At 43.7% G+C, this 22,839-nt stretch overlaps 1 protein-coding gene across 2 annotated transcripts in view; it reads left to right on the top strand.

Annotated features, from left to right (window-relative positions):
• The window catches only part of TMEM237 (transmembrane protein 237), a 723,713-nt gene that overhangs the window by 626,618 nt on the left and 74,256 nt on the right, over positions 1–22,839 (top strand). For both annotated transcript variants that reach the window (XM_044060506.1, XM_044060505.1), the window contains exon 12: positions 16,282–16,403. In XM_044060506.1, the coding sequence (XP_043916441.1) occupies positions 16,282–16,403 (122 nt within the window). The remainder of the gene's footprint in view (positions 1–16,281; positions 16,404–22,839) is intronic.

Below are 22,839 nucleotides of genomic sequence, written 5' to 3'. Positions count from 1 at the left end.
AGGGAAATAAACTCGTGTCTTGGAAATTTTGTGTTCACAGTTACTAAGAATTAAATTGAGAATATTATTGTCCCATGTATGCACACAAATTAATTGAGTCACATTATGAAGTATAACAAAGTCAGTGAAATCTTGTTAGCATTTTTTTAATATGAAAAACAAAAAGTCCAATTGATCCTTGTCTAAATAAAATCCTCAGTTAGAATTGGGTCCTTTTCTTGTACAGCAAGATCCAGGAAATTGTTGAAATCCTGCTGCTTAGTATTGTCCATGGATGGTTTTCTGTATGAGCAGATACGTCTGATTGTTTCCAAGGTTGTCTGCCCATAGATATCAACAGCTACAAACACCAAATATGAATTAATGGAAAATATAATCTGAAGTAGCTGACTTCATTTGATCTTCAACCTGTGGGTTTCTGATCTGAATCGGATCCGACATGGCCACATTTTCCAGCTACTGAGCTCCCAGCTCCTCCCCTTACCCATAATGCCCCCTGTCTCCTTCCTCCCTTCAGATCTCATTTGCCACTAGCGAAGCAACAAGCGTGGCCCAAGCTCTTAGCGTAGCTGGGAGTTTTTTTGTGAGTAAAAATCTGATAGTTTTCATATTTTTCTTGTCTGTTCCTTTTCCTTTCACGAGGTCGTCGGTACAAAAAAAAAGTTTACTTTTCAGCTCTTTTCAGTCTTTCCTATTGTGTGCGTGTGTGTGTTTCTTTTAGGGATGTCTGAAGCCCCTAAATCAGGTTTCCGTAAATGCACAGAGTGTGGCCATAAGCTTTCCCCAGCTGATGGCCACACTCTGTGTGTAGTGTGTCTGGGAGCAGCGCACCTTCAGACCTCCTGTCCTATCTGTGCTGGGTTCAACCCCAGAGCACTGAAGGAGAGGAGGGACAAATTGATTCTGAAGGGGCTACTTCCCTCCTTGGGGACAGTAGTTCCTCCTTCCCTTCTCACGGGAATAGCAGCAGCTGCGTCTTCCTCCTTCTCCCAGGCCTCTGGGACTCAAACTCCTGCCAAGAGGTCCTGGGAGGGAGAAAAGGCCAAGAAGGACAAGCCGCGCAAGTGGTCCCCCGACCACTCGGTTACGGATGGTCTACCACCGAAAGTAAGGCCTCCAACTAGGCCTGGGTCTCCTCAGCTTAGATCTCCCAGATTTTCCCCTCAGCCAGAGGAAGCCCCTGTCCGGTCCCCAGTTAGGTCCTCTCCTCACCAGTTTTCTAGACCTGTTTTAGTGGCTTCTTTTTCGCGATCTACCTGGAGCTTGAGCGGAGCAGAGATGGACAAGATTATGCGGAGGTTTATCCTCACCCAGATCCAGATGGGGGTCTTGCCTGTGGAGGGCGTAGCTCACAACCTTTCTTTACATCTATAACTCCTTCTCTGATCTGACCTTCGGTTTTGGAGTCCTTGGATCGGAGGATCCTCTGGGTTGAGCGGTTGGCACCAAACGGTCCCATGCATCTCGATGCCGGCTGTTGCCTTGAGCATGTTGGATCCGATGGGTTCGGATCCAAGCTCTCTGAGCTGTAGTCTTGGGGTCGGATCTAAGGGGTTGCTGTCGGCTACAAATGTTTCGGAGTGCAGTATCCCTCTCGGCATCTCTGCTCTAACTCCTCTGTCGGGTTAGAGGGGGACGACCCCCATGGTATCTCCTAGGAGGTTCGTTCCCCTTCAGTCTTTGATGTGGTGGAGAGGGTTCTCTCGGTTTCGAGACCCTTAACCATCTCTTCCTCGGACTCCATCCAGACCCCCTCAGTTTTGGGTGCAGTCCTGACCATCTTGCCCTCTCAGGGGCAGCCTTTGCCCATCCGGCCTCAGGAGGCTCCCCCATGGGAACAACAGGAAGTTTGCAAATCCTCTCCAGAGAGCTCCACTGAGGAAGTACCTCGCAAATGAACGTGTAAAAAGAGGCACTTGGACTCTCTACCAGAGTCCCTCACTGAAGACTCTGACTTGGAGGAGGGGGAAGGTTCCCCAAAGTCACCCCCCCGAGGATGTCTCCATGCAACTCCTCTGCCGGGGGAGTTGGTCTGCCCCCAAACCGACCTCTGATGAGTCAGTGTTCCTGGAAGTGTTCGACATGGGCCCATCTATATCTTGGATGTTCCCTCCTGCAGATCTCTTAGTGGAATTTATAACATCTAGGGCATGGAAGGAACCGGACACCATGGAGCCTATCCCCCAAGTGCCCTGACAAGGTCTCAAGTCCCCCGTCGGACAGGATGTGCTGGAATAAGGGTCCCCAGAGGATTTTATGGTTGTGGCAGCCACCACCAAGAAGGAGCTCGCACAGGAGAGCTCGATAATTCACCCACCTGATCATGTATTTAGGGGCGTTGGAATGTTTTGGGAAGCAGGTGAATGCTTCAGTGACCTTCTAGGTAACGGCACTGAACTACATGGCAGATGTCATTCAATTACAGCAGTACTTGGTCAAAGAAGTCTCCGAGTCATCCCCAGAGTCTATGTCGGCAAAGGACAAAAAGAAGTTACCTGCGCGAATGGCCATTCTTAAAGCAGTTTTGAATACGTCCATGTGATGGTGCTCTCCCACGCTATAGAGAGAGCTGGAAGTGCGGCCGGGATGGGCATTGTCATCAGGCGTCATGCCTGGCTCCAGCTTTGTCAATTTTCGGAACCTTTAAGGAGTCATTTACAAATGCCATTAAGATGGTTCTTCCCTTTTTGGGAAATCCGCTTCTCCTCCCCTCAACGATCCTATTCCAGGAATCAGCGAGGGACAAAGGAGGTGTTGGTGCGGAAGTCACAGGAGTCTTCCCGGGACACTCAGGGCTCACCTTTCCCCAGAGGCAGAGGGGGTTATGACAGACACCGCACTAGAGACAGAGGGGGTCCTAGAAACTTCTGGTCCTGAGAACCCTTCTCTGAGAAACCCGGGTAGCAGCCCTAAAGGGGTTGCCCGACTACTCATCTCTGGAGGCAGTCAGGGGTTGCCTATCACTACACCCAATGGCATGGGAGTCTGTTGCAAAAGATCGCTGAGTGTTGCGAATTATATCCAGAGGATATTTCATCCCATGACTGAAGAAACACCTCCCGGACGTCCCACCTGTGCAAAGGGAGGAAGCAGCACTAGAAATAAATCAAATGGGTCATCCAACCTGTCCCCCCAGACCAATCCAGATCAGGCATCTACTCCAGGTTCTTTTAGTGCTGAAGAAAATGGGGGACCTCAGACCTATGCTGGATATGTCCACCTTGAACCGGTCTGTAACCAAAACGAAATTCTGGATAGTCACTCTTCTATCCATCCTGCCCTATCTGCAGGTGAACGATTGGATGTACTTGATAGTCCTCCAGGATGCGTACTTTCACATCAAGATGGACAGATGATCTCGGAGATTCCTCCGCTTCCGGTTAGGAGCCAATCATTACCAGTTCAGAGCCCTTCCCTTTGGTCTCAGATCAGCCCCCAGGGTGTTTACCATGAGGCTTCAGGGTATTCAGGTCTTCCCTTACCCGGACGATTGGCTCTTTGCTGTCCATTCCAAGTATATACTTTGCCAGGCCAGGGACTGATTTTTTCACCTAGCAAACAAACTGGGCATTACCATAAACAAAAACAAATCTTCACTGACCCCAGTTCAGGTTCTAGATTTCATCGGGGCTCGGTTGAACACCATTCAAATGAAAGTTTTCCTCACCCCAGCCAGGATATGCTGTTTGAAGATGCACGTCCTGTATATTCCTCAGGTCCAAGTTCCAACAGCAGAAGCAGTTCTAAGAGCTTTTGGGGTCAGCCACAATCAACCTGTTACCTTGAGCACGCCTTCATATGCGAATTCTCCAGTGGACTTTCTCAGTTCAGTGATCGCTGTTAGATCTTCCTTTGTCTCATCAAATTCAAATTTCCTGGGTGTGCAGGGACTGTCTTTGGTGGTGCATTCAGTCCCCGGACCCACTGAAGAGACGTGCTTTTCTTCCATCCTTTCCCAAAGCCACGGTGACCACGGATGCCTCCCAGCTAGGGTGGGGGGGGGCATTGCTCGGGAAGGACAGTCCAAGGCACGTGGTCCCAATCCGAGACCAATTTGCATATCAATGTCCTGGAGATGAGGGCAGTTCTTCTTGCGTTGCAGGCCCTTCATGCTCTTCTTCCTCTAAGGACGATCACAATTCAGACGGACAATATGTCAGTGGTCTGGTTCATCAACAAACAAGGGGGAACCAGATCTTATCCCCTCTGTCACAAAGCCATGAGAGTGTGGGAATGGATGATCTCTACTGGCCGTTTTCTGGTGGCAATGCACATTCCAGGACGGTCCAACATTCTGGTAGACAGGCTCAGCAGTTCTATCCTGATGCCTTACGAGTGGTCTCTGAATCCTTCAGTAGCAGAAATGATCTTTAAAAAATGGGGTCATCCTTGCTGTGATCTCTTCACATCTCCTTCCAACTTGAAAGGCAGTGAATTCTTCGCTCTGAATCCCCCTCAGGGGGAAGCCCCCAGAGATGCACTAATTCATGCTTGGCCTCCTGGACTTCTTTATGCTTATCATCCGGTTCCCCTCATGTCGAACTGTCTTCAGAAAGCTCGCATGCTGGGGGAGCACTGTGATCCTCATTGCCCAAATTCTAGCCTCACCAAGTCTGGTCCCCCCCCCCCCATGGTCTCATTCGCTAGTTCCCCATGGACGTTGGATCGAGTTCTGGATCTTATTTCTCATCCTTCAGGGTTTCCTCATCCAGGCCTGGACAGTGTGAAGCTCACTGCTTGGCTGCTCCAGTTCCCATGATTGTTAGGATTCCTGGTTTATCTTCTCCAGTTAAAGACATTTTGGTAGTGGCTCAGAAGTCTTCCACCAGAAAGGTGTATTGTAGCAAATAGAAACATTTCTCTATATGGGCCTCACAGCATGCCTTGGATCCTTTCACAGCTCCAGTGTCTGCAGTGCTAGACTTTCTGGTGGGAATTTTTCATCAAGGGGCCAGTTTCTCCACAGTGAAAGTTCAATTGGCTGCCATTTCTAATTTTCATGTGGGGGAAAACACATCTTCCTTAGCTTCTTCAAAACTTTGCAATTCCTTTCTTAAAGGTACCGTTCTACTTACTCCTCCAATTAAGCATCCCACTCCCCATTGGGACCTTACCCTTGTGCTCCAGGCATTAGTTTCCCCACACTTTGAACTGGCAGCTTCGGTAGATTTACAGTATCTGTCTTGGAAGACTGCTTTTTTGGTGGCCATTTCTTCTACCAAGAGAGTGTTGGAACTTTAAGCCCTTTCCATCAAATGTCCATATATGATTTTTCATAAAGATAGTTTCTTTGCGCACTAACCCTTCCTTCCTTCCTAAAGTAGCGTCAGAGGCAAATATTAACCAGACTATTAATCTACCAGTGTTTTTCCCAATTTTTTGAAATAAAGGGGAATATAAACTGCACTTGTTGATGTTCCTAGGCAGTTGAGATTTTACTTGCACCAGGACTAAAGCATTTCGTAAAGCGGATCAATTGTTTCTTACACAAGACCTTTCCTAGGGAAACCAATTTCTAAAGTGACTATTGCTCGTTGGATTTCCCAATGCATTATTCGAGCATATTCTTCTAGAGGAATTTCCCCTTCAGGTCAGGTAAAAGCACATTCTACCAGGTTTATGGCTACTTCAGCTGCCTTTTGGTCTAGTGTCACTGGATGATATTTCTTCTGCAGCTACATGGTCCTCATCTCATACCTTCATTTCACATTGCAAGCTGGATATTGTGTCAAGGAACAGGGCATCCTTTGCTTCTGCGGTGCTGCGGAATATCCTTCCATGAGGGCCTCCCAAGTGTTTGGTAGCTGGGGACTCTGTCCCACAGGGTGAATATCAAATGAGGTCAACTACTTCAGATAAAGAAGTTATGTACTCACCATAACGTTCCATCTGAGTAGTTGTACTTCATTTGTCTTCAAACCCCCCCCCCCCTTTCCCCGACCTTGTCACTTTAGTACTGTCAACCTATGAGTATGATCAACCCAGAATTGCCCATGGTCAATTTGGGAGTTTAGGTTTCTTTCTTTTCAGGTTGCCAGTAAGGATGGGGTCTTGTTGTGTTGAGTATGTGTTATGTAATTAGCAGCAAACTCGATCTGAAGGGAGGAAGGAGACATGGTGCATTATGGGTAAGGGGAGGAGCTGCGAGCTCAAATCAGTAGCTGGAAAATGCATCCGTGTCGGATCTGAAACCCACAGGTTGAAGACAAATGAAGTACAACAACTCAGATGGAATGTTATGGTGAGTACATAACTTCTTTTTTTTATGTTATTTGACCTAATAGCAGTATTAGGAGTCCCCCTTCCAATCGTTGTCTGCCTCTGGCACTCAGTTTTGTTATATCAAAAAACTTCTGAATTCCAAACTTCTGTATTTATGACAGTGTCGACATTCTCATGTTCTGGTATATAGGAGAATTGAAGGTATTTGATTATAAAGTTCTAAGCATTATAGTAAAAAAAAAAAGTTTAAATAATTATTATATGTTTTCGAATGTTGAGTAAAATGCAATAAAAAAGTTGATATTTTACTGTAAGCAAATTCAGAACAGTAATCACTTAAGTGTAGCATGTGGTCAGCAAACCTACACTCATCTTCAGAAAAGTCCTCCCAGTACTTTAAAAGATTAATTTATTACAGACAGCATAGCTGTTTAATCAGTTAAAAATAACTGTTCAATTTTAGAGCAAAGATAATTTCTCCTAAGATGACATTCATTTTTTTTTTTTTGGCGATTCAAATATTTCTAACAGTGCACGTTTCATGTAGTTTAAGGGTATAAATAACAAATCATTAGTACTACAGTGAACAAGATAGTGTTATATGTTATAGGTCCAGAAATAAGTTTTTCTAGCAGTTTAGGTAAGTTGATTACTTAATAGTCAAGCTAATGAGGAAATAAGATCTGTGTTATTAATGTCACAGTTTCCTTCTATTCTGTTTTAACATAGAATCAGAACAAATTTATATTTTGTTATATGTTATTGTATAGTGTTCCAGACTTGAAAGGATTTAGACAGGGAACATTCTGACCAATAATAGTGAATCATGACAAAATGAACTTGCATTAGTGGTTGTCAGATGAGGGAGATTCTCATCAGTAGTAAATCAAGTGTCATGGAGTTTTGAACTTGCTCATGAATACGAACTGATGTTGGCGTATAAGAGATCCACCAAGGGCTTTTCTCGTGTGCTGTTTTTGCTAGGTTCTAAGTTAGACAAGGAGTGCATTGGCATTGTCTTTTCTTTATTTTTTGTCATCTTAAAGTTTGCTATGATGAGAACTCTGTGATGAGCATTGGCTGTGTACAGCTAAGGTACTATCTGGAAGAGAAACACTGTTTTTGACGCCACAGTCATTAGCTGTTCCCTTTTTCCTTCTGTTTGTCTTACCAGTAGTATGTTTTCTTTTCCTTTTATTTTTTGTTTGAAGACTTATATTACACTTCTGTTTCCAGTTCTTTTTGCTAGTGGTTGGGTGCTGAGCAATATTAGCATTGCCAGTACTATATCTACTTACTGAATCTCTTAGAAGTGCGTCACGAGCAACTAGTAAATTTGTTACTGAACCATAGGAGCATAAACTAGAATTCAAAATTGATAAATGTTGCCTTTCCTGGGTACTGTATCTTCAGTAGAAAATTTTTCATTGATAGGGCCATAGGGTGCTTCAACCAGGGTGGCATTCAAGGTTTCTTGGCCTTAAGGTACTACTTCCCCTGCTAAATTAACTACACCTGAGCGATGTGAGAATTTATTTAACTCTTCCTCCCATACTGTCATGAAGTTTACAGTATTGCTTATAGAAACTACAAGGTTTCTTATAAGGTGTCTTAAGGAGGAAGAATCTGCAGATGTTCTTCGTGTTTCACTGTTGCAGTCATCACATTTGGGTTATCTGCTTGCAGTAGCCCGCACCCGCAGTCGGCCTGATTAACAAAGTCTTGGGTCCTACGTCGGTTGCTGTCTCTTCTTCCTTCAGGTCGTCAGGGATATAAAACATGCAGCCAATATCATTACATCAGTCTTTCTTGCCGTGCAGTGCTCGAAGCAGAAGCAGTTTGCAAGTGCCGGTCGGCCGACTCCTGAAATTTTCTTTTTCGAGTTTCAGAACCGAAGTCTTCAACTAAAAGCTAAGTACCCCATTGGGGAAACTTTTTCTTGCTCTAATCCGATGTCAGTAAAAGTAAATAATTGCATTTCTTGTGGAAAGCAAATACCGCATAAAGATTTTCATTCGTACTGTATTCCTTGCCTAGGCCCTGACCACGACGTACCTCGCTGTCAGTTTTTTGCATTATTTAAACCACAAACTATCCGTCATCTGTATATTTGCGCTTCTAAATATTTTGGTGCTCGGTTCAATTATTCTGATATGTCTTCCAACATTCCAAAAAAAACTGCAAAGATAAAGACAGACACAGGCTGCCTAGGTCCAAAGCTGCCGACGACGCTTCTCCTAAGCCAGTCGCCAATTCGCCCGTACTCAGTGAGGTGCTTTTCCAGCCCCTGATACCCGCTTCTTCAGATTCACAGGCCTCTACTGAGACCCATTCGGAGTCCGGTATGCCGCAAAATGCTTCAACTCTGGAATTTGCAGATGTCTCGATGGGTCTGGAGCCGCTGTGCAGGCTCTGGCTTCTGAAGGTGTATTCAGGCCTACTGACTTGCATATTAAACCGGCGCCATCTTCTTCTTCTTCAAGGCCTAAAACTTGAACCATGCCAAGAAAACTGATGCCCAGACCGCATGGTCAGGCTTCTATGCCTAAAAAACAAATGATAAGAATGGCTGAAGACCTTATTACTTTAATCAGGGGAAGCCAACCTTCCCCCTCTAAGAGACTTAGGACTGAGTTTGCTTATGATACTTCTGACCAGGATTCTGAAATTTCTCTTTCCTCTGATGACCGGGATGTACCCTTATCTACCTATGAGGATTCTGATGCTGAGGACTCTACCCCCCCCCCCAGAGGGTTTCTCTTTTTGTAAAACCTTGCATACTCTCAGGGAGCATTTTCGTTGGGACAGTCAGGATTTCTCTGAGTCTAAAAAGAGGCTTAGGGATTTCTTACTCCTGCCCCAGCACAGGCCTTTAGCTATACCTCCTGTACTGGACATTGTTGATAATGCCTTTTCGGACTCTAGCATGGCCCCTGACTCTTTACCTCCTGCTCCCAGAAAACCTAATAGATATTACAGGGTTCCTGACTCTCACAAGTTCCTTTTCAAAAATCCTACTGTGGATCCTGAAACCATTTCACAGGGACCCAAGGGCATTAAAGCTACTACTGCCAAAAATCCTACCCCCTTTGATAGAGACTCCAGGGCACTAGATAGATGGGTAAGAAGGTATACACTTCTGCAACTTTGGCCATTAGGGCCTTGAATTGCCAGTTTCATATGTTAAAGTATCAGCAGTATATTATTGGATTGCTTAAACAGAAAATGATGTTGAGTCCTGATTGTGCTGAAAGTAAGGATTTACAGGATTTAATGCATTCTGCTGAACAAGTTGGTAAACATGCATTGCAATGTGGTTTTGATTCACTAGAGGCATTTTGCAGGGCTGCTGTAACTGGGTCTGTACTTAGAAGGCATGTTTGGCTTAAGGAGCAATCCTTGTCAGATTATGTTAAAGCGAAATTACTGGATGCTCCCTTAAATCAGGACCACCTGTTTGGCAACAAGGCAGAAGAAGTTCTTAAAAAGATGGAGGAAAAAAGCTAAATCTATGCAAACTGTTAAAGATTTTTTACAAGTACAACCTCCAAGATTTAGTAAGCATTGGCCTTCTAAGAACTCGTCCTTTCCTGCCTCTTCCAGACCTTCCCAGTCCAAACCCAGATCCAGCAGAGTACCCAGGCTTCAACCCCAGGGGATGCACAGGACTAAGCAGTGGGGGGCCTCCACTTCCAAATCTGAGAGTAATAAAACTCCCCCCTGTGGTAAACTGTCTCAATGACATTGTTTTAAAACTTCCAAGCACTTCTCAACTGACTGCCCCTTTGGGGGGAAAGATTGCACTTCCAAACGTTACCAACTCCAAGCGGTTGGCTGGATCTACCTCCAAATCAGTGGGCAGAGGCCCAAAAGCAAGTACTCTTTTTCTTAAGCATAGGGGCTATTCAGTTGGTACCAGAAGAGGAAAAGGGACAAGGCTTCTTCTCGAGACTTTTCCTGGTACCCAGAAAAGACAATTCATGGTGTCCTATCCTGGACCTGTCTACTCTAAACACCTTTTTGGTGATTCCAAAATTCAAGATGCTGACTCTTCACCAGTTGCTTCCTATGCTAGGCAAAGATGCCTGGCTATCAACACTAGCTTCATAAGAAGTATACCTGCACATCCCAATCAGGGAATCTTGCAGAAAATACCTACGCTTCAAAGCAGGCTACACACAGTTCTCTGCATTGCCCTTTGGCTTATCTACTGTGTCCAGGGTATTCACAAAGTGCCTAGCTCCATTCATTGCATTTTGCAGGCAAAGAAATATTCAAATGTACCCATACCTGGACGATTGTCTAATTCAGGCAGAAAACCAGGACATACTTTTGAATCATCTGGCTTTTGTACAAAGGGTGCTAACTTGTCTGGGGTACACCATAAATGAAAATAAATCATACCTGGTACCCTGTCAACAAATTATATTCCTGGGAGCAAACTTTAATACAACTTCCCAGATGGCTTTCCTCATGCCAGAGAAACAAATTTACTTGACAACCTACTTCAAACAAGTGGCCACAAAAACCCTGCTATCTGCAAGGCAAATACTACAAGCCTTGGGGTTCATGGTCTCCTGCAGTCTTCTAATTCCATATGCAAGACTGCATATGAGGAAACTTCAATGATATTTAAAAAGCCTATGGTGTCAACATTCTCAGGATCTAGAAGCAATGATTTCTATCATACCTTGCCTATGCCTAGAGTTCCTTTGGTGGGCAGAAGTCTGCCACCAAAACAAGGGACTACCATTCACACTACCCTCTGCCGCACAAACCCTAACAACAGACACATCAGACTATGCATGGGGAGGGGGGGCACCTGGCAGGGAAGTGCATTCAGGGCAAATGGAACCCAAGTCAAATGCACCTGTACATCAATCAAAAAGAAATGTTAGCTGTACAGAATGCTCTGACAGCCTTCAATGACCACATTCTTCCAAGACAATTAATGTTAAAGATGGACAACACCACCTTTATGTAGTACATAAACAAAAGGGGGGTACACATTCTTACCCCCTCTGCAGACTAGCCATGGCATTGTGGAACACAGCCTTGAGCTTCCAAGTGCATCTACAAGCTCAATTCCTGCCAGGAAAACTAAATACACTGGCAGGCAGACTAAGCAGAAACCTCATGGACTCACATGAGTGGAAACTGGAACCAAGGATTTTCAACATGTTGACAAGGAAATGGGGGAGCCCAGATATAGACCTGTTTGCTTCCCCCCAGAACTATGAATTGGAAAAATTTTGCACAAGGACTCCCCACGGACAAGCTTGGAAAGTGGATGCTCTGTTCTTCAGCTGGAAAAACCTATCAGTTTATGCCTTTCCTCCTCTGCCTCTGCTCTCCAAAGTACTACTAAAGATCAAACAAGACAAACCAAGGATGATTTTTATTGCACCAGACTGGTCACGCCAACTCTGGTACCCCCTCCTGTGCAGTGTGTCACTGTTGGCCCCATGGCACCTACCTCAGACTCCTACCCTGCTGTCTCAGCAGGAGAACCAGATTCTGCACCCGCAACTTCAAACACTGAAACTAGCAGCCTGGCTAATTACCTAACCTCTCCTTTACCATCCCTCAGTAAACCAGTGATGGATATCATTGTAGAGGCAAGGAGGCCTAGTACTAGAAAGTCTTATGCTGAAAAATGAAAAAGATTCTCTGCCTAGAAGCAGTCTCAAGGGAGGAGCACAGCAGTGCCCAATTTACCTCAGATTTTATAGTACTTAAATGAGATGCTTCACAAGGGCCTGTCTTTTTCCTCAATAAAAATTTATGCCTCAGCCATTTCAGCTCATTATAACATAGAACTTCCCATTACCACGGTGGTGCAGCGGTAGCGTTGTTGCCTCACAGCAAGAGGTTCTCCTGTTCGATTCTCGGCTTGAATTGGGAGTGCCTTCTGTGTGGAGTCTGCATGTCTTCCCCATGGTCGATTGGGCGTTCGAAAGACATGGGTTGAATGGGCTTGCCTTCGTTAAAGGTTGGGCGTCGGGCTGGCAACTCGACACCATAAAAAACAGCTGCCAATCATTAGCGGACCAGGGTTCCGCTGTGGCGACCCCTAATCGGGAAAAGCCGAAAGACAAACAACAACATAACGTAGAACTTCCCCTCTTCTCTCATCCACTGCTCAAGCAGTTCCTCAGAGGGGCCAAAATTTAAGACACCCCCCCCCCCCCAGGAGTGCTGCCTGGGACCTTAACTTTGTATTGGAGAAACTCACTCTTCCTCCTTTCGAACCAGCTGCTACTGCAGATTTAAAATTCCTTTCTTGGAAAACAGCTTTCCTTTCAGCAATCACTTCAGCAAGAAGGGTATCTGAATTACAGGCCCTTATGGCAGTGGAGCCTTTCATCATCTTTTATGCAGACAGGGTGTCCCTCAGGACCAGTCCCTCTTTTATGCCAAAGGTGGTATCCAGTGTGGCCCTTAATCAGTCCATTCATTTGCCAACCTTCTTTCCTAATCCACAGAACAAAGGGGAACGGATACTGCACTCCTTAGATTCTAATTGGACAGGGCTAAACCTCAAAGGAAATCTGAACAACTGCTGGTGGCATTTGCTGCAGGGACAGAGGGGAAGGCTATTTCAAAGCAAACCATCTCCAAATGGATAGGCCATTGCATTCATTTCTGCTAAAAGCAACATGGAAAACCTATCCCACAGGGGATCATACCTCACTCAACCAGGGCTTCATCTACCTCTACAGCCTTTCTCAGAGGTGTACCTACCAGGGACATCCTAGAAGCTGCTACCTGGAGTTCTATACATACTTTCACCAAGCATTACCATTTGCCAATCTTCTCTAAATCCAGAGCTGGCTTTGCCACTGCAGTCCTGCAGGGCCTTATAGCTGGTCCTAATGCTGTCTAAATTCCTCCTCCGATCCTTAGCTTTGGGAATCTACCCAAATGTGATGATTCAACAGTGAAACACAAAGAACATAGCACAGTTGTGTACACTTACTATAAATGTAGATGTTTGACTGTATTCACTGTTGCAGTCCTGGTTACCCTTCCTCCAGCCCTCTGACTTCTTTTGGCTATACCTCTTCTCTCCTTTACAATGCTTAAAAGCTTTTTGGTATATCTGCTTTTTTTTGGAGGTATAACCTTGTATATTTATAGATTTAATTGCGATCCCATTAGGGGGACACCTGACATCTGGGGCAAGAAAAACTGATGAAATGGTGTTGACTGCATGTTTTTTTACCCCTGACGACCTGACATCACGGAAGAAGAGACAGCAACTGACGTAGGACACAAGACTTTGTTAATCAGGCCGACTGAGGGCTACTGCAAGCAGATAACCCAAATGTGATGACTGCAACAGTGAATACACTTGAACATCTACATTTATAGTAAGTGTACACAACTGTACTTTTTACTGGCTATACAATTTGAGCAAGTATCATATACATCTGTGTCCCTGTTTTGGCAGTTTATATAACAGGAAGTGCACATAGATAGAAATTTTTTATCAGTAAATCCTTTAGTGCATAGTGATTGAAATTGTCCATCACAGGGAATAGGTCAGAAAAAAATAATTTCTCCTTTACCGTCATAGATGATACAGGAGGAGGTTAAGTTGGTAGCGTGTGTGTACCCATATCCTTGCTTGCTTCAGCTGCTTCCTTCAATGCCATATTTACAAGGTACTAATGTATACTGCGGTGGTGGTGCTGCGGTAGCGTTGTCGCCTCACAGCAAGACGTTGTCCCATTCGATTCTCAGCTAGAGCATCTTCTGTGAGGAGACATGCATGAATGGGTGTACCTTCGTTGAAGGTTGTGCATCAGGGCTGGCAACTCGGCACGTAAAAATCCACTGCCAATCATTAGCGGACCGGAGTTTCACTGTGGCGACCCCTAACCGGGAAATGCCGAAAGGCACAACAACACTAATGTATACTTCTTGCACTCCCAAAGACAAGTAGCAAGCTTGCAGTAGCCTGTACTCCTTGTCCACTACAGGCAGTCCTCTTATGTTTAGAGTATTAATTGGCATGACATAGGAGAAGTCCATCTCCAGCATCAGGCTGGTCATCCACTAAATTAGTTTCACAAGGCAGTACAGTACTCTACTAACGATTTCAGCAAATAAAATGTAGATAAATCCAAAATATATAAATGTAGTCTGTAATTTTTTGTAAATTATCAGTCATAGAGCATATGGAAACATTACAAACTGTTTGGTGTCAGGTATGCTTCTGTGTATGTATGTATGTAAGCTTGTGTGTATGTATGTATATTTATTTTGCTGTTTCAAGGTAAAAAAAGGAAGCAAAAATTCCTGAATTAGATATATATTGGCCTAAAACAGTGTATAATGCCAGTAGTAGTGAGGTAGGCTACGTTAGTAAAACCCTCTAGTGCAACCTAAAGGAAGCAAATTATTAAAAGCTTTTCATGGAGACAGGAAAATAATTTTATTATTATTTTTATTTAATATTTGTTTACCAGGATGGTCCTGCTAGACAGCTAGTGTCCATTTTCAGCAGAGTCCTGGGAGAAAAGCTCCAGAAAAAAGTTGAGTGTGAAAAATATATATATAATAACAAACAAGGTACAAATATAGAAAGGTTAATATGCTAATAATACAGAGATAAGTGCAGTCATGTTCACTTTATAGACATGTAGAATTTTAGTATAGTATAGGCATGCAAACAATATTTACAGTATGTACAAAGAGAGAGGGTGTTATACAGTATTGTGCTTGAGTAGCGCATAGGGGGCACCCTCTTTCAGGAGAATGGGAGTTCAGGGAGGTCCTTTGCAGATACATAAACGGTTGGTGTATAGGTAGGATTTTAACTGGATTTTGAAGGTGGTCGCACATTTTTTGTAGTCTGAGGTCAGGAAGTAGGGTATTCCAGATTTTTTGCAACTTTTTTAGTGAAGAAAGATTTGCCCAAGCTATTTTTACACTGGATATTTTCTATTAGGGCATTTGTTTATCAGGAAAGTGCAACTGGGTCATGAGGTACCCATTTTCAGTGGAGGCCCTGGATATTGAGGTGGTTATACAAACAGGGATGGTTACTTTGATTGCAGTCAAAGAAAGTGGTATACATTTCATTCACATTACATATTCTTCCCTGCCCCTTCCAAAAATCTGCCTTAAGCACACACACACACACACAGCAGTATTTTGAGCATCTGAGGCACATTCCAGGAGATTTACAAGGATGTAGTTAATGTCTATTTTCAGAACCTCCAAGGTCAGTAAGCCCATTGCACAGTTTGGATTTCTGCATATAATGTATGATGAAACATGGATCTAGTGTTTTATTTAAAAAAATGAAAATGCAGTCCTCAGGTATTGCAGAAAAGAGGATCGGATTCCATAACCTTAGAATAATGCATATTATGCTGTAGCAACATCACTGCAGAAATTGATGACATTTCTACTGTTATCATTTGTAAACACTGACAGCAAAAAAACTGTTTTATGGTAACATTATAAATTATAAGATTACTGTTAACCCAGTAATTGGCTTGGAAGGAAGAGAAATGTTTAGGGTCACCATGAAGGCATGGCTTTAATGTATTGATTATCTTGTGTAGGCAGCTATTGTAGGTCAACATTCTACACTAAAAACAGAACTATAAGCTTGCAAATGTTCATTTTTTCATTCAAGTAAATACTTAGTAAAGCCTCAATAATAGCCCTTCTGGAGCTGATTTTTATGAATAAAATAAATTAGAAAAGGAATTAAATTTTCTACTCTTAAGTACTTTGAGCATTAACTGCAGCATTTACTTGAATAATGTGGCACATGTGAAAATACAGGTATTCCCTAGAAAAACTGTACCTGATTGTTAGGCATGAGTAATTTTCTTAAACTTCAGATTGGTTGTATAGACATGTTTTACTCTTTAATAAGACTATAGCAGTGAACTGCGAAAATAACTTTTTTTTTGGCAGTCAGTTTGACTGTTCCTTGGGAATTGGGTCATGAAGTAGTTATGAAGCTAATAATTGTGGTCTGCTAAGACGATGTGATGTTTGAAAGAATTAATACTGTAGTTTCATTTTATATGACAGGGCATCTGGCACCGAACTTTCAGTTCTACGGCCTTGGATTGTTGTAAATCTGGTGGTAACCATTTTGGTGGGACTGGCGTGGATTGTCCTGTCCAGCAATCCAGAAGTGGATTACAGCGAAGGTACCATATGTTGAGATGTTCCAGAGTGTTGTACATCTAGTGTGTTTGTATCAGACTTTTTTTCTTTTCATCTTGGTAGGCACTCTTCCCTGTCCCTCAGTGCAGTACAGCGAATTTCAGTAGTACTCTTCCACACATTAGCATCTGTCTGTTCACAGTCATAGGTTGGTACTAGGCTATCTGCCCTAGGGCCTATCCAAGCCTAGCCAAACAATTCCCCGGATATTTCTTCCCACAATATTTACTTCCCTAGACCCCTGTCTAGCAGGGTGACTGATGTGATCCCCGGGATGAATTTCCTATCTCCCATCCAATCGTCAAGCTTCCTTTTGAAGAGGGCCAAGGAGGCACTCTGCTTGACATGTGTGTGCATGCTATTCTAGAGTCTGGGGAGTCTCTGGGTCAGGAACCTATCCCTCCAGCATGTTTTGTCTATTGTGATGACAAGGTTTAGATCCCTGGAGCATGTGGCTCTGTGGGATTGGGATTTCTTTAAGTGGAGCATGTCCAGCAGCTCAGGATTTGACATGGCCTTGTATGTTAAGCAGAGATCGCCTCTGAGTAGACGATATGCCACAGAGTATAGCTGGAGTTTTTTTAGACGGTCAGCATAGGGCATCTGCTTTAGGCCTGTGATTCTTTTGGTGAGGTATTTATGTGGCCTTTCCAGCTGTAGCAGATGTCTTGTGAGGTACATACCAAATGGGGCGTTGTACTCTATAATGGATCTAATAAGGGATGAGTACAGTGGAACAATGACCTTCTTTTTTCTGGATGAAAAGCCCTTAGTGATGAGGTGTGCCACATAGAAGGATTTCCTGACTGTTGTGGCAATGTGGTTATCGAAGGTGAGACCACTGTCCACCTGTGTCCCCAAGTCTCTCATCACAGTATCAGTGTTTAGTGTACTGCCACCTCTGTGGTAATTCATGGGTACATGGTTTTTCCCAAAGGGGATAACTATACATTTCTTGGCATTAAGCTTGAGCCCATGGCTCTGGTACCAAGCATCTGTTTCTGTAAGGCCCTTTTGTAGAATATCCACATCGTTTGGGGATTCAGTAATGGCTCCCAGTTTGCAGTCATCTGCAGACTTTGTCAGCCAGAGTCCCTTAGTGTTGGCCTGTACTTCAGAGAAGTAGATGCCAAACAAGACCGGTCCCAGGACTGAACCCTGAGGTACTCCACTTGTCTGGAGCTGGATTTGGAGTCAGCTACTTTTACAGTATGAGTTCTGTCAGTTGGCAACCTGAGTGACGTAGGGATTTATGCCCAGCTTAGTACATTTATCTATGATTCCTGAGTGGGAGATGGTGTCGAAGGCCTTGGCGAGGTCCAGATAGGCTGCGTGGACTGTCTTACCCTCGTCCACAGCTCTGGGGACTGATTCAAAGAAGTCAGTCAGGTTCAGGAGACAAGATCGGCCCTTCATGAACCCAAACTGGGTTGGGTCCATTGTTTGAAGGTTGCCAATGTCTTTGTTTATAAGTTCCATGCCCTTGCAGATCAGACTTGTCAGACTGATGGGACGGTAGTTCCCGGGATCCAAGGTGGATCCCCCCTTGTGGAGTCGGATAACTGTAGCTGTGCGCCACTCAGTGGGTACGAAGCCTGAGGTGAAGCTATGGTTAAACATGACACTTAGGTGAGGTGCCAATTCATTTTGTAGTTTATGTAGTACACAGCCCGGGATGTCATCTGGTCCCATGGATGCTGTATTCTTAGCTTTGGAGAGTGTGGTTTCTACTTGTGTGGCCATGATTACCAGAATGTGGCAATCTTTTGGTATTGAGATGGGCCCTTTAGGGAGCAATAGGGGGGGTGAAGTTGGCACTAAATCAATCTGCCAGGATATTGGCAATATCCTTGGGATCAGTATATTTAATGCCATTCTGTTGTAGCTCAGAGAAGATCTGAGCATTGCCATTTAGATTCTTGACATAACTATGGAATGCCTTGTGGTTGTCTTTGGAATGTTTGGCAATTTTATTTTTGTAACTAGCTTTGGAGGATTTTATGAGGGATCTCAGTTTCTTACTGAGGCTGGTAAGGGAGTTTTTTGCATCCCGGGATTTTCCTCTCTTCTGCAACAGTTTCTTCCTTCTGTTGTATAGTTGGTTTATGGCAGGTGACCACCAGATTGGCTTCTTTTTTTTGGAGGAGAGCATCTTGGTTCTGTTTGGGATGACACAGTTCATGCACGAGTGGATGTGCTTGTACAGTGCCTTAGTATAGGATTCAGCAGTTGAACTTTCAGCTCCCATCTGCATGGGTGCCATGAAGTTTGTCACTTCTGACTTAAGTAGCGTGAATTTGGCTTTAGAGAAGTTTTTTACGGAGATTTCCTTACTCGGGGTGAGGGTGAGATGTGGATGTCAAGGGTGATTTGCTTATGGTCAGACCTGACCGATGAGGGGGTGACTACTGGTGTAGATCATCTATCTCCAATGTTGGTAATGACCAGGTCTAGGATATTGGAGCCCCTGGTGGGGCAATGTATTAGTTGGTCCAAGGCGTTGGAATTTATGAATTCCAAGAACCATTGGGAAAAGATGTTGGTAGCCGAGTAGTTTTCCCTGTTAATGGCAGGGTAGTTGAAATCACCCAGTATTAGGGTGTTTGGTTGTATTTTAATATTTCCCAGTATGTTTAGAAAGGTGGAGTGAGAATCTTGGGACATGGTGGGGATCTGTAGCAAGCTACAATTTGGATTGTAGTCTTACCTAGTGTTAGTTGCACCTGGAGAATTTCAGATGCATTGTGTTGGGCAACTAGCCTGGAGGTGTGAATATCCTTGGTGAATATGGACACTCCTCCACCTTTAGTGTTTCTGTCTTGGTTTGGTGGCCGAAAAGTGTGGTAAGAATTGTTGCCTGGTATTGCAGGGGGGCTCTGTGGAGCCTTGAACCAGGTCTCAGTTACTGCACAGATATTGATGTTTTCCATTTTTAGGAGTGCCTCGAGAGAGTGCATTTTGCGGTTTAGACTTTTAGCATTGAGTAGCATTACCTTCAGATTTTGCATGCTTGTATCTGTTACGGTGGTGGTTTTGTCCTTTGAACCTTGCCTAAAAAAGACACTGTATGGGTGGCAGTTGACAAAGTAGCTGTAGCCATCTTTACAAGTTCTACATCTTTTGCACTGTTATACATTAGCATCATATGATACAGATGTGCAGTACTAATTGTAATCTGAAGTATATTTAGTGATTTTTTTCTCATTCTTCCCCTGTTGATCTCTGGCCATTTGCTTCTTTGTAGTAACCCATGATATTCATCAGTAGATCACTGTTGTAGTAGCCTAAGATATATGCAACATATCCTGCCAAAGATTGAACATCTAACCAGAATGCAAAAGCTTTTGGGTGCCTTTCATATGCACTGTACATCCAAGCAAGTCCAAGAGTGTGCTAGTATGAAAGCAGATGTAGACACCATGAATCATCAATGAATAAGGTAAAACTGATGCACAGATTATAGAAGTTGATCCCCAGCAATGGTGGATTCATAATAATATTGTTGTGATAGAATGAGTAGATAGGGTGATAGATTTTATCCTCTGCTTAGTGTTTGTAGAGGATTTAATTGGAGGAGAGATTTTATCATTAATGGCAATGCAGGTAGAGGCTAAATTGTGTTGCATTGTCCTAGACCGCTGTGGACTTTTCCTTTTTGGTATTTACTTCTCAGATCTCCAAGCAGAGAGCTAAATTTCTGGAGAACCAAATTTTATGGTGTACTTTGAAGAAAAATGTATATGAACTGGGTTAGAGGCTTTACTTGTGACTAGTGGAAATAAACCTTGCTGGTTAACAGGGTAAGCAGTGTAGTACAGGATCAGTTTGAGTATGATAATGTTTCATCGTAGGTTCATAGGTTAATTAGTAGGCTAGCTGCCCTTTTGGGCAATTTTAAGCCTAGCCTGTTTCCCTTTTTGTATTCAAAATAACCTATCCCATTTGGTTACAGATTAGCCTTACCCATTCCATGGTTGTTAAGTATATGTTATTCTTAAAGATGATAACTGGGATCATACCATAGATAATTTGAGGGGACCCCATGCATGGGATAAAGCATTTAGGAGCTAACTCTGTCCATTAGTAGTACAGTGGCAGTCCTGGGGTAATTTTTCTGTTTCTCATCCATAGCTCTAAGTTGCATTTGCTTATGGACAAGGATGAACTTTGTTTTATGTGAGTGGTGAGTCTATTCCATAGCAGTGGTATCCTCTGCAAGATCTACCTATACTTTAGCAGTCTGTGGGATACCAAGTATAGTAACAGAGCTTTGAGTCAGTCCATGTAAGACATGTATAGGCTTTGTATCCTTTTAGAAAGACCTGTCTGGTGGGCTTTCCAGTCGTTGCATGTGTCTGGACAAATACATGCAAAAGGGAGCATTGTATTCAATTATTGGCCTAATGAGGACTGAGTAAAGCAGGACAATGGCATCCCTAGATCTAGACACAATCCTTTGTTGATAATCTGTGCAATATAAAAGGACCTTCTAACAACAATGGACACATGTTAGCCAAAAAGTTAGGTCACTGTCCACATAAGTTCCCAAATCCTGAACAGCTGGTTCAATTCTTGTAGTATTATTAATGTGGTAAATTCCCTGGGGGTAGATAGGTTCATAGGTTGGTACTGGGCTATCTGCCTGAAGGCATATATTAGCCCAGTCACGTTGTGCGATATTCACTTCCCCTTTAGTAGTTCCCTAGACCCTTGTACTAGCAGCTAGTACCCTTGGCCCCTATCTAGTAGTGCTGTTGGTGTGATCCCCGGTGTGAACTTTCTGTTACCCATCCACTCATCAAGGTTCCTCTTGAAGAGTGATAGTGAGGGGCTCTGTCTTATGTAGATTAGGACCCTGTTCCATAGTAAGGGAAGTCTCTGCGAAGGGAATCTGTCCCTCCAGCATGTTCTATTCATTGTTGTGTTGAGGTTTATATCCCTAGAGCGTGTAGCTCGAGTCGATTTGGTTTTGCTAAGATGGAGCATGTTCAACAATTCTGGGTTGGACATGGCTCTGTACGTTAGACAGAGATCGCCTCTGAGAAGGCAGTATGCAACAGAGAACAGTTGTAGCTTTTTCAATCATGCTGCATAGGGCAAATGTTTGAGGCCTTAATCCTCTTGATTAGGTACCTCTGTGGTCTCCAGCTGCTGGAAATGTCTAGCCAGGTACATTCCAATTGGTGCATTGTACTCCATAATGGGTCTGATGAGGGAAGAGTAGAGGGGCACCATTACATCCTTAGATCTTGATGCGAACCCTTTCGTGATCAGATGGGTCACATAGAAGGATTTTCTAACCACTTTGGCAACATGGATATCAAAGGAAAGCTAACTATCTACTTGGGTCTCTAGATCCCTTATTTCTTCAGATTTCAGGGGATTACCTCCTATGTTGTAGTTTGCAGGTACTCTGTTTTTTCCAAAGGGGATTACTACGCATTTTTGGCGTTTAGCTTGAGACCATGGCTTTGACACCATGCATCAATCTCATTTAGGCCCTTCTGGAGGCTCTCCATGTCGGCCGGAGACTCTATTATAGCACCCAGTTTGCAGTCGTCTGCCAACTTAGTCAGCCACAGCCCTTCCGTGCTTGCCTGTACTTCTGAGAAGTGTATGCCAAACAGGAGTCCCCAGGACAGAGCCCTGAATCACACCGCTCGTTACTGGTCTGGATTCGGAGATAGATCGCGCTACTCTTACTTTATGGCTTCCTAAAGGATACAGTAATACATTTTTTGGCATTTAGTTTCAGTTCATGTTTTTGACACCAGTTATTTATGTGGGACAAGACCTTTCTGCAGGATGGCTAAGTCATTTGGGGATTCTTTGACTGTTCCTAGCTTGCAGTTATCTGCAAACTTAGTCAGTCAAAACTCTTTGGTTTTGGCTTTTACTTCAGAAATGTAGCTGCCAAACAGGAGAGGTTCCAGGAGAGGTTCCAGCACAGAACCCTGAGGGACTTCACTGGTGACCAGTTTCTTTCTGGAGGTAACTTCTCCTATTTTGATAATATGCAATATGTGAGCCAGTTGCAATCCAGTGGGTGACTTAGGGCTTTATTCCCAGTTTATGTAGCTTTTCCACTATGGTTGAGTGAGGAATTGTGTCAAAAGGTTTGTCCAGGTTGAGCTATGTGGTGTTTAGTGTTTTCCCTTCATCCATTGCTTTGTTGACCTTTTCAAAAAATCATCCAGGTTGAGTAAGCATGTCCTGCCCTTGACAAATCCGAACTGAGACTGGTGTAGTATTTAGAGGTGTCCTATGTCCTCGTTGATTAATTCCTTGATAAGTTTTTCCATGGCTTTACATATGAGGCTGGTCAGACTTATGTGTCTGTACTTGGCTGGGTCTGTGGAAGGTCCTCCCTTATGCAGGGGAATTACTGTGGCTTTTCTCCTTTCACTTGGTACAAAACCT

Source organism: Protopterus annectens, chromosome 2.part0 (assembly GCF_019279795.1).
Source record: "Protopterus annectens isolate FY-2018-M chromosome 2.part0, PAN1.0, whole genome shotgun sequence".
NCBI classification, from domain to species: Eukaryota; Metazoa; Chordata; order Ceratodontiformes; family Protopteridae; genus Protopterus; species Protopterus annectens.
The sequence above is the reverse complement of the archived record's forward strand: the minus strand, read 5'-3'. Positions and strand labels throughout refer to the sequence as shown.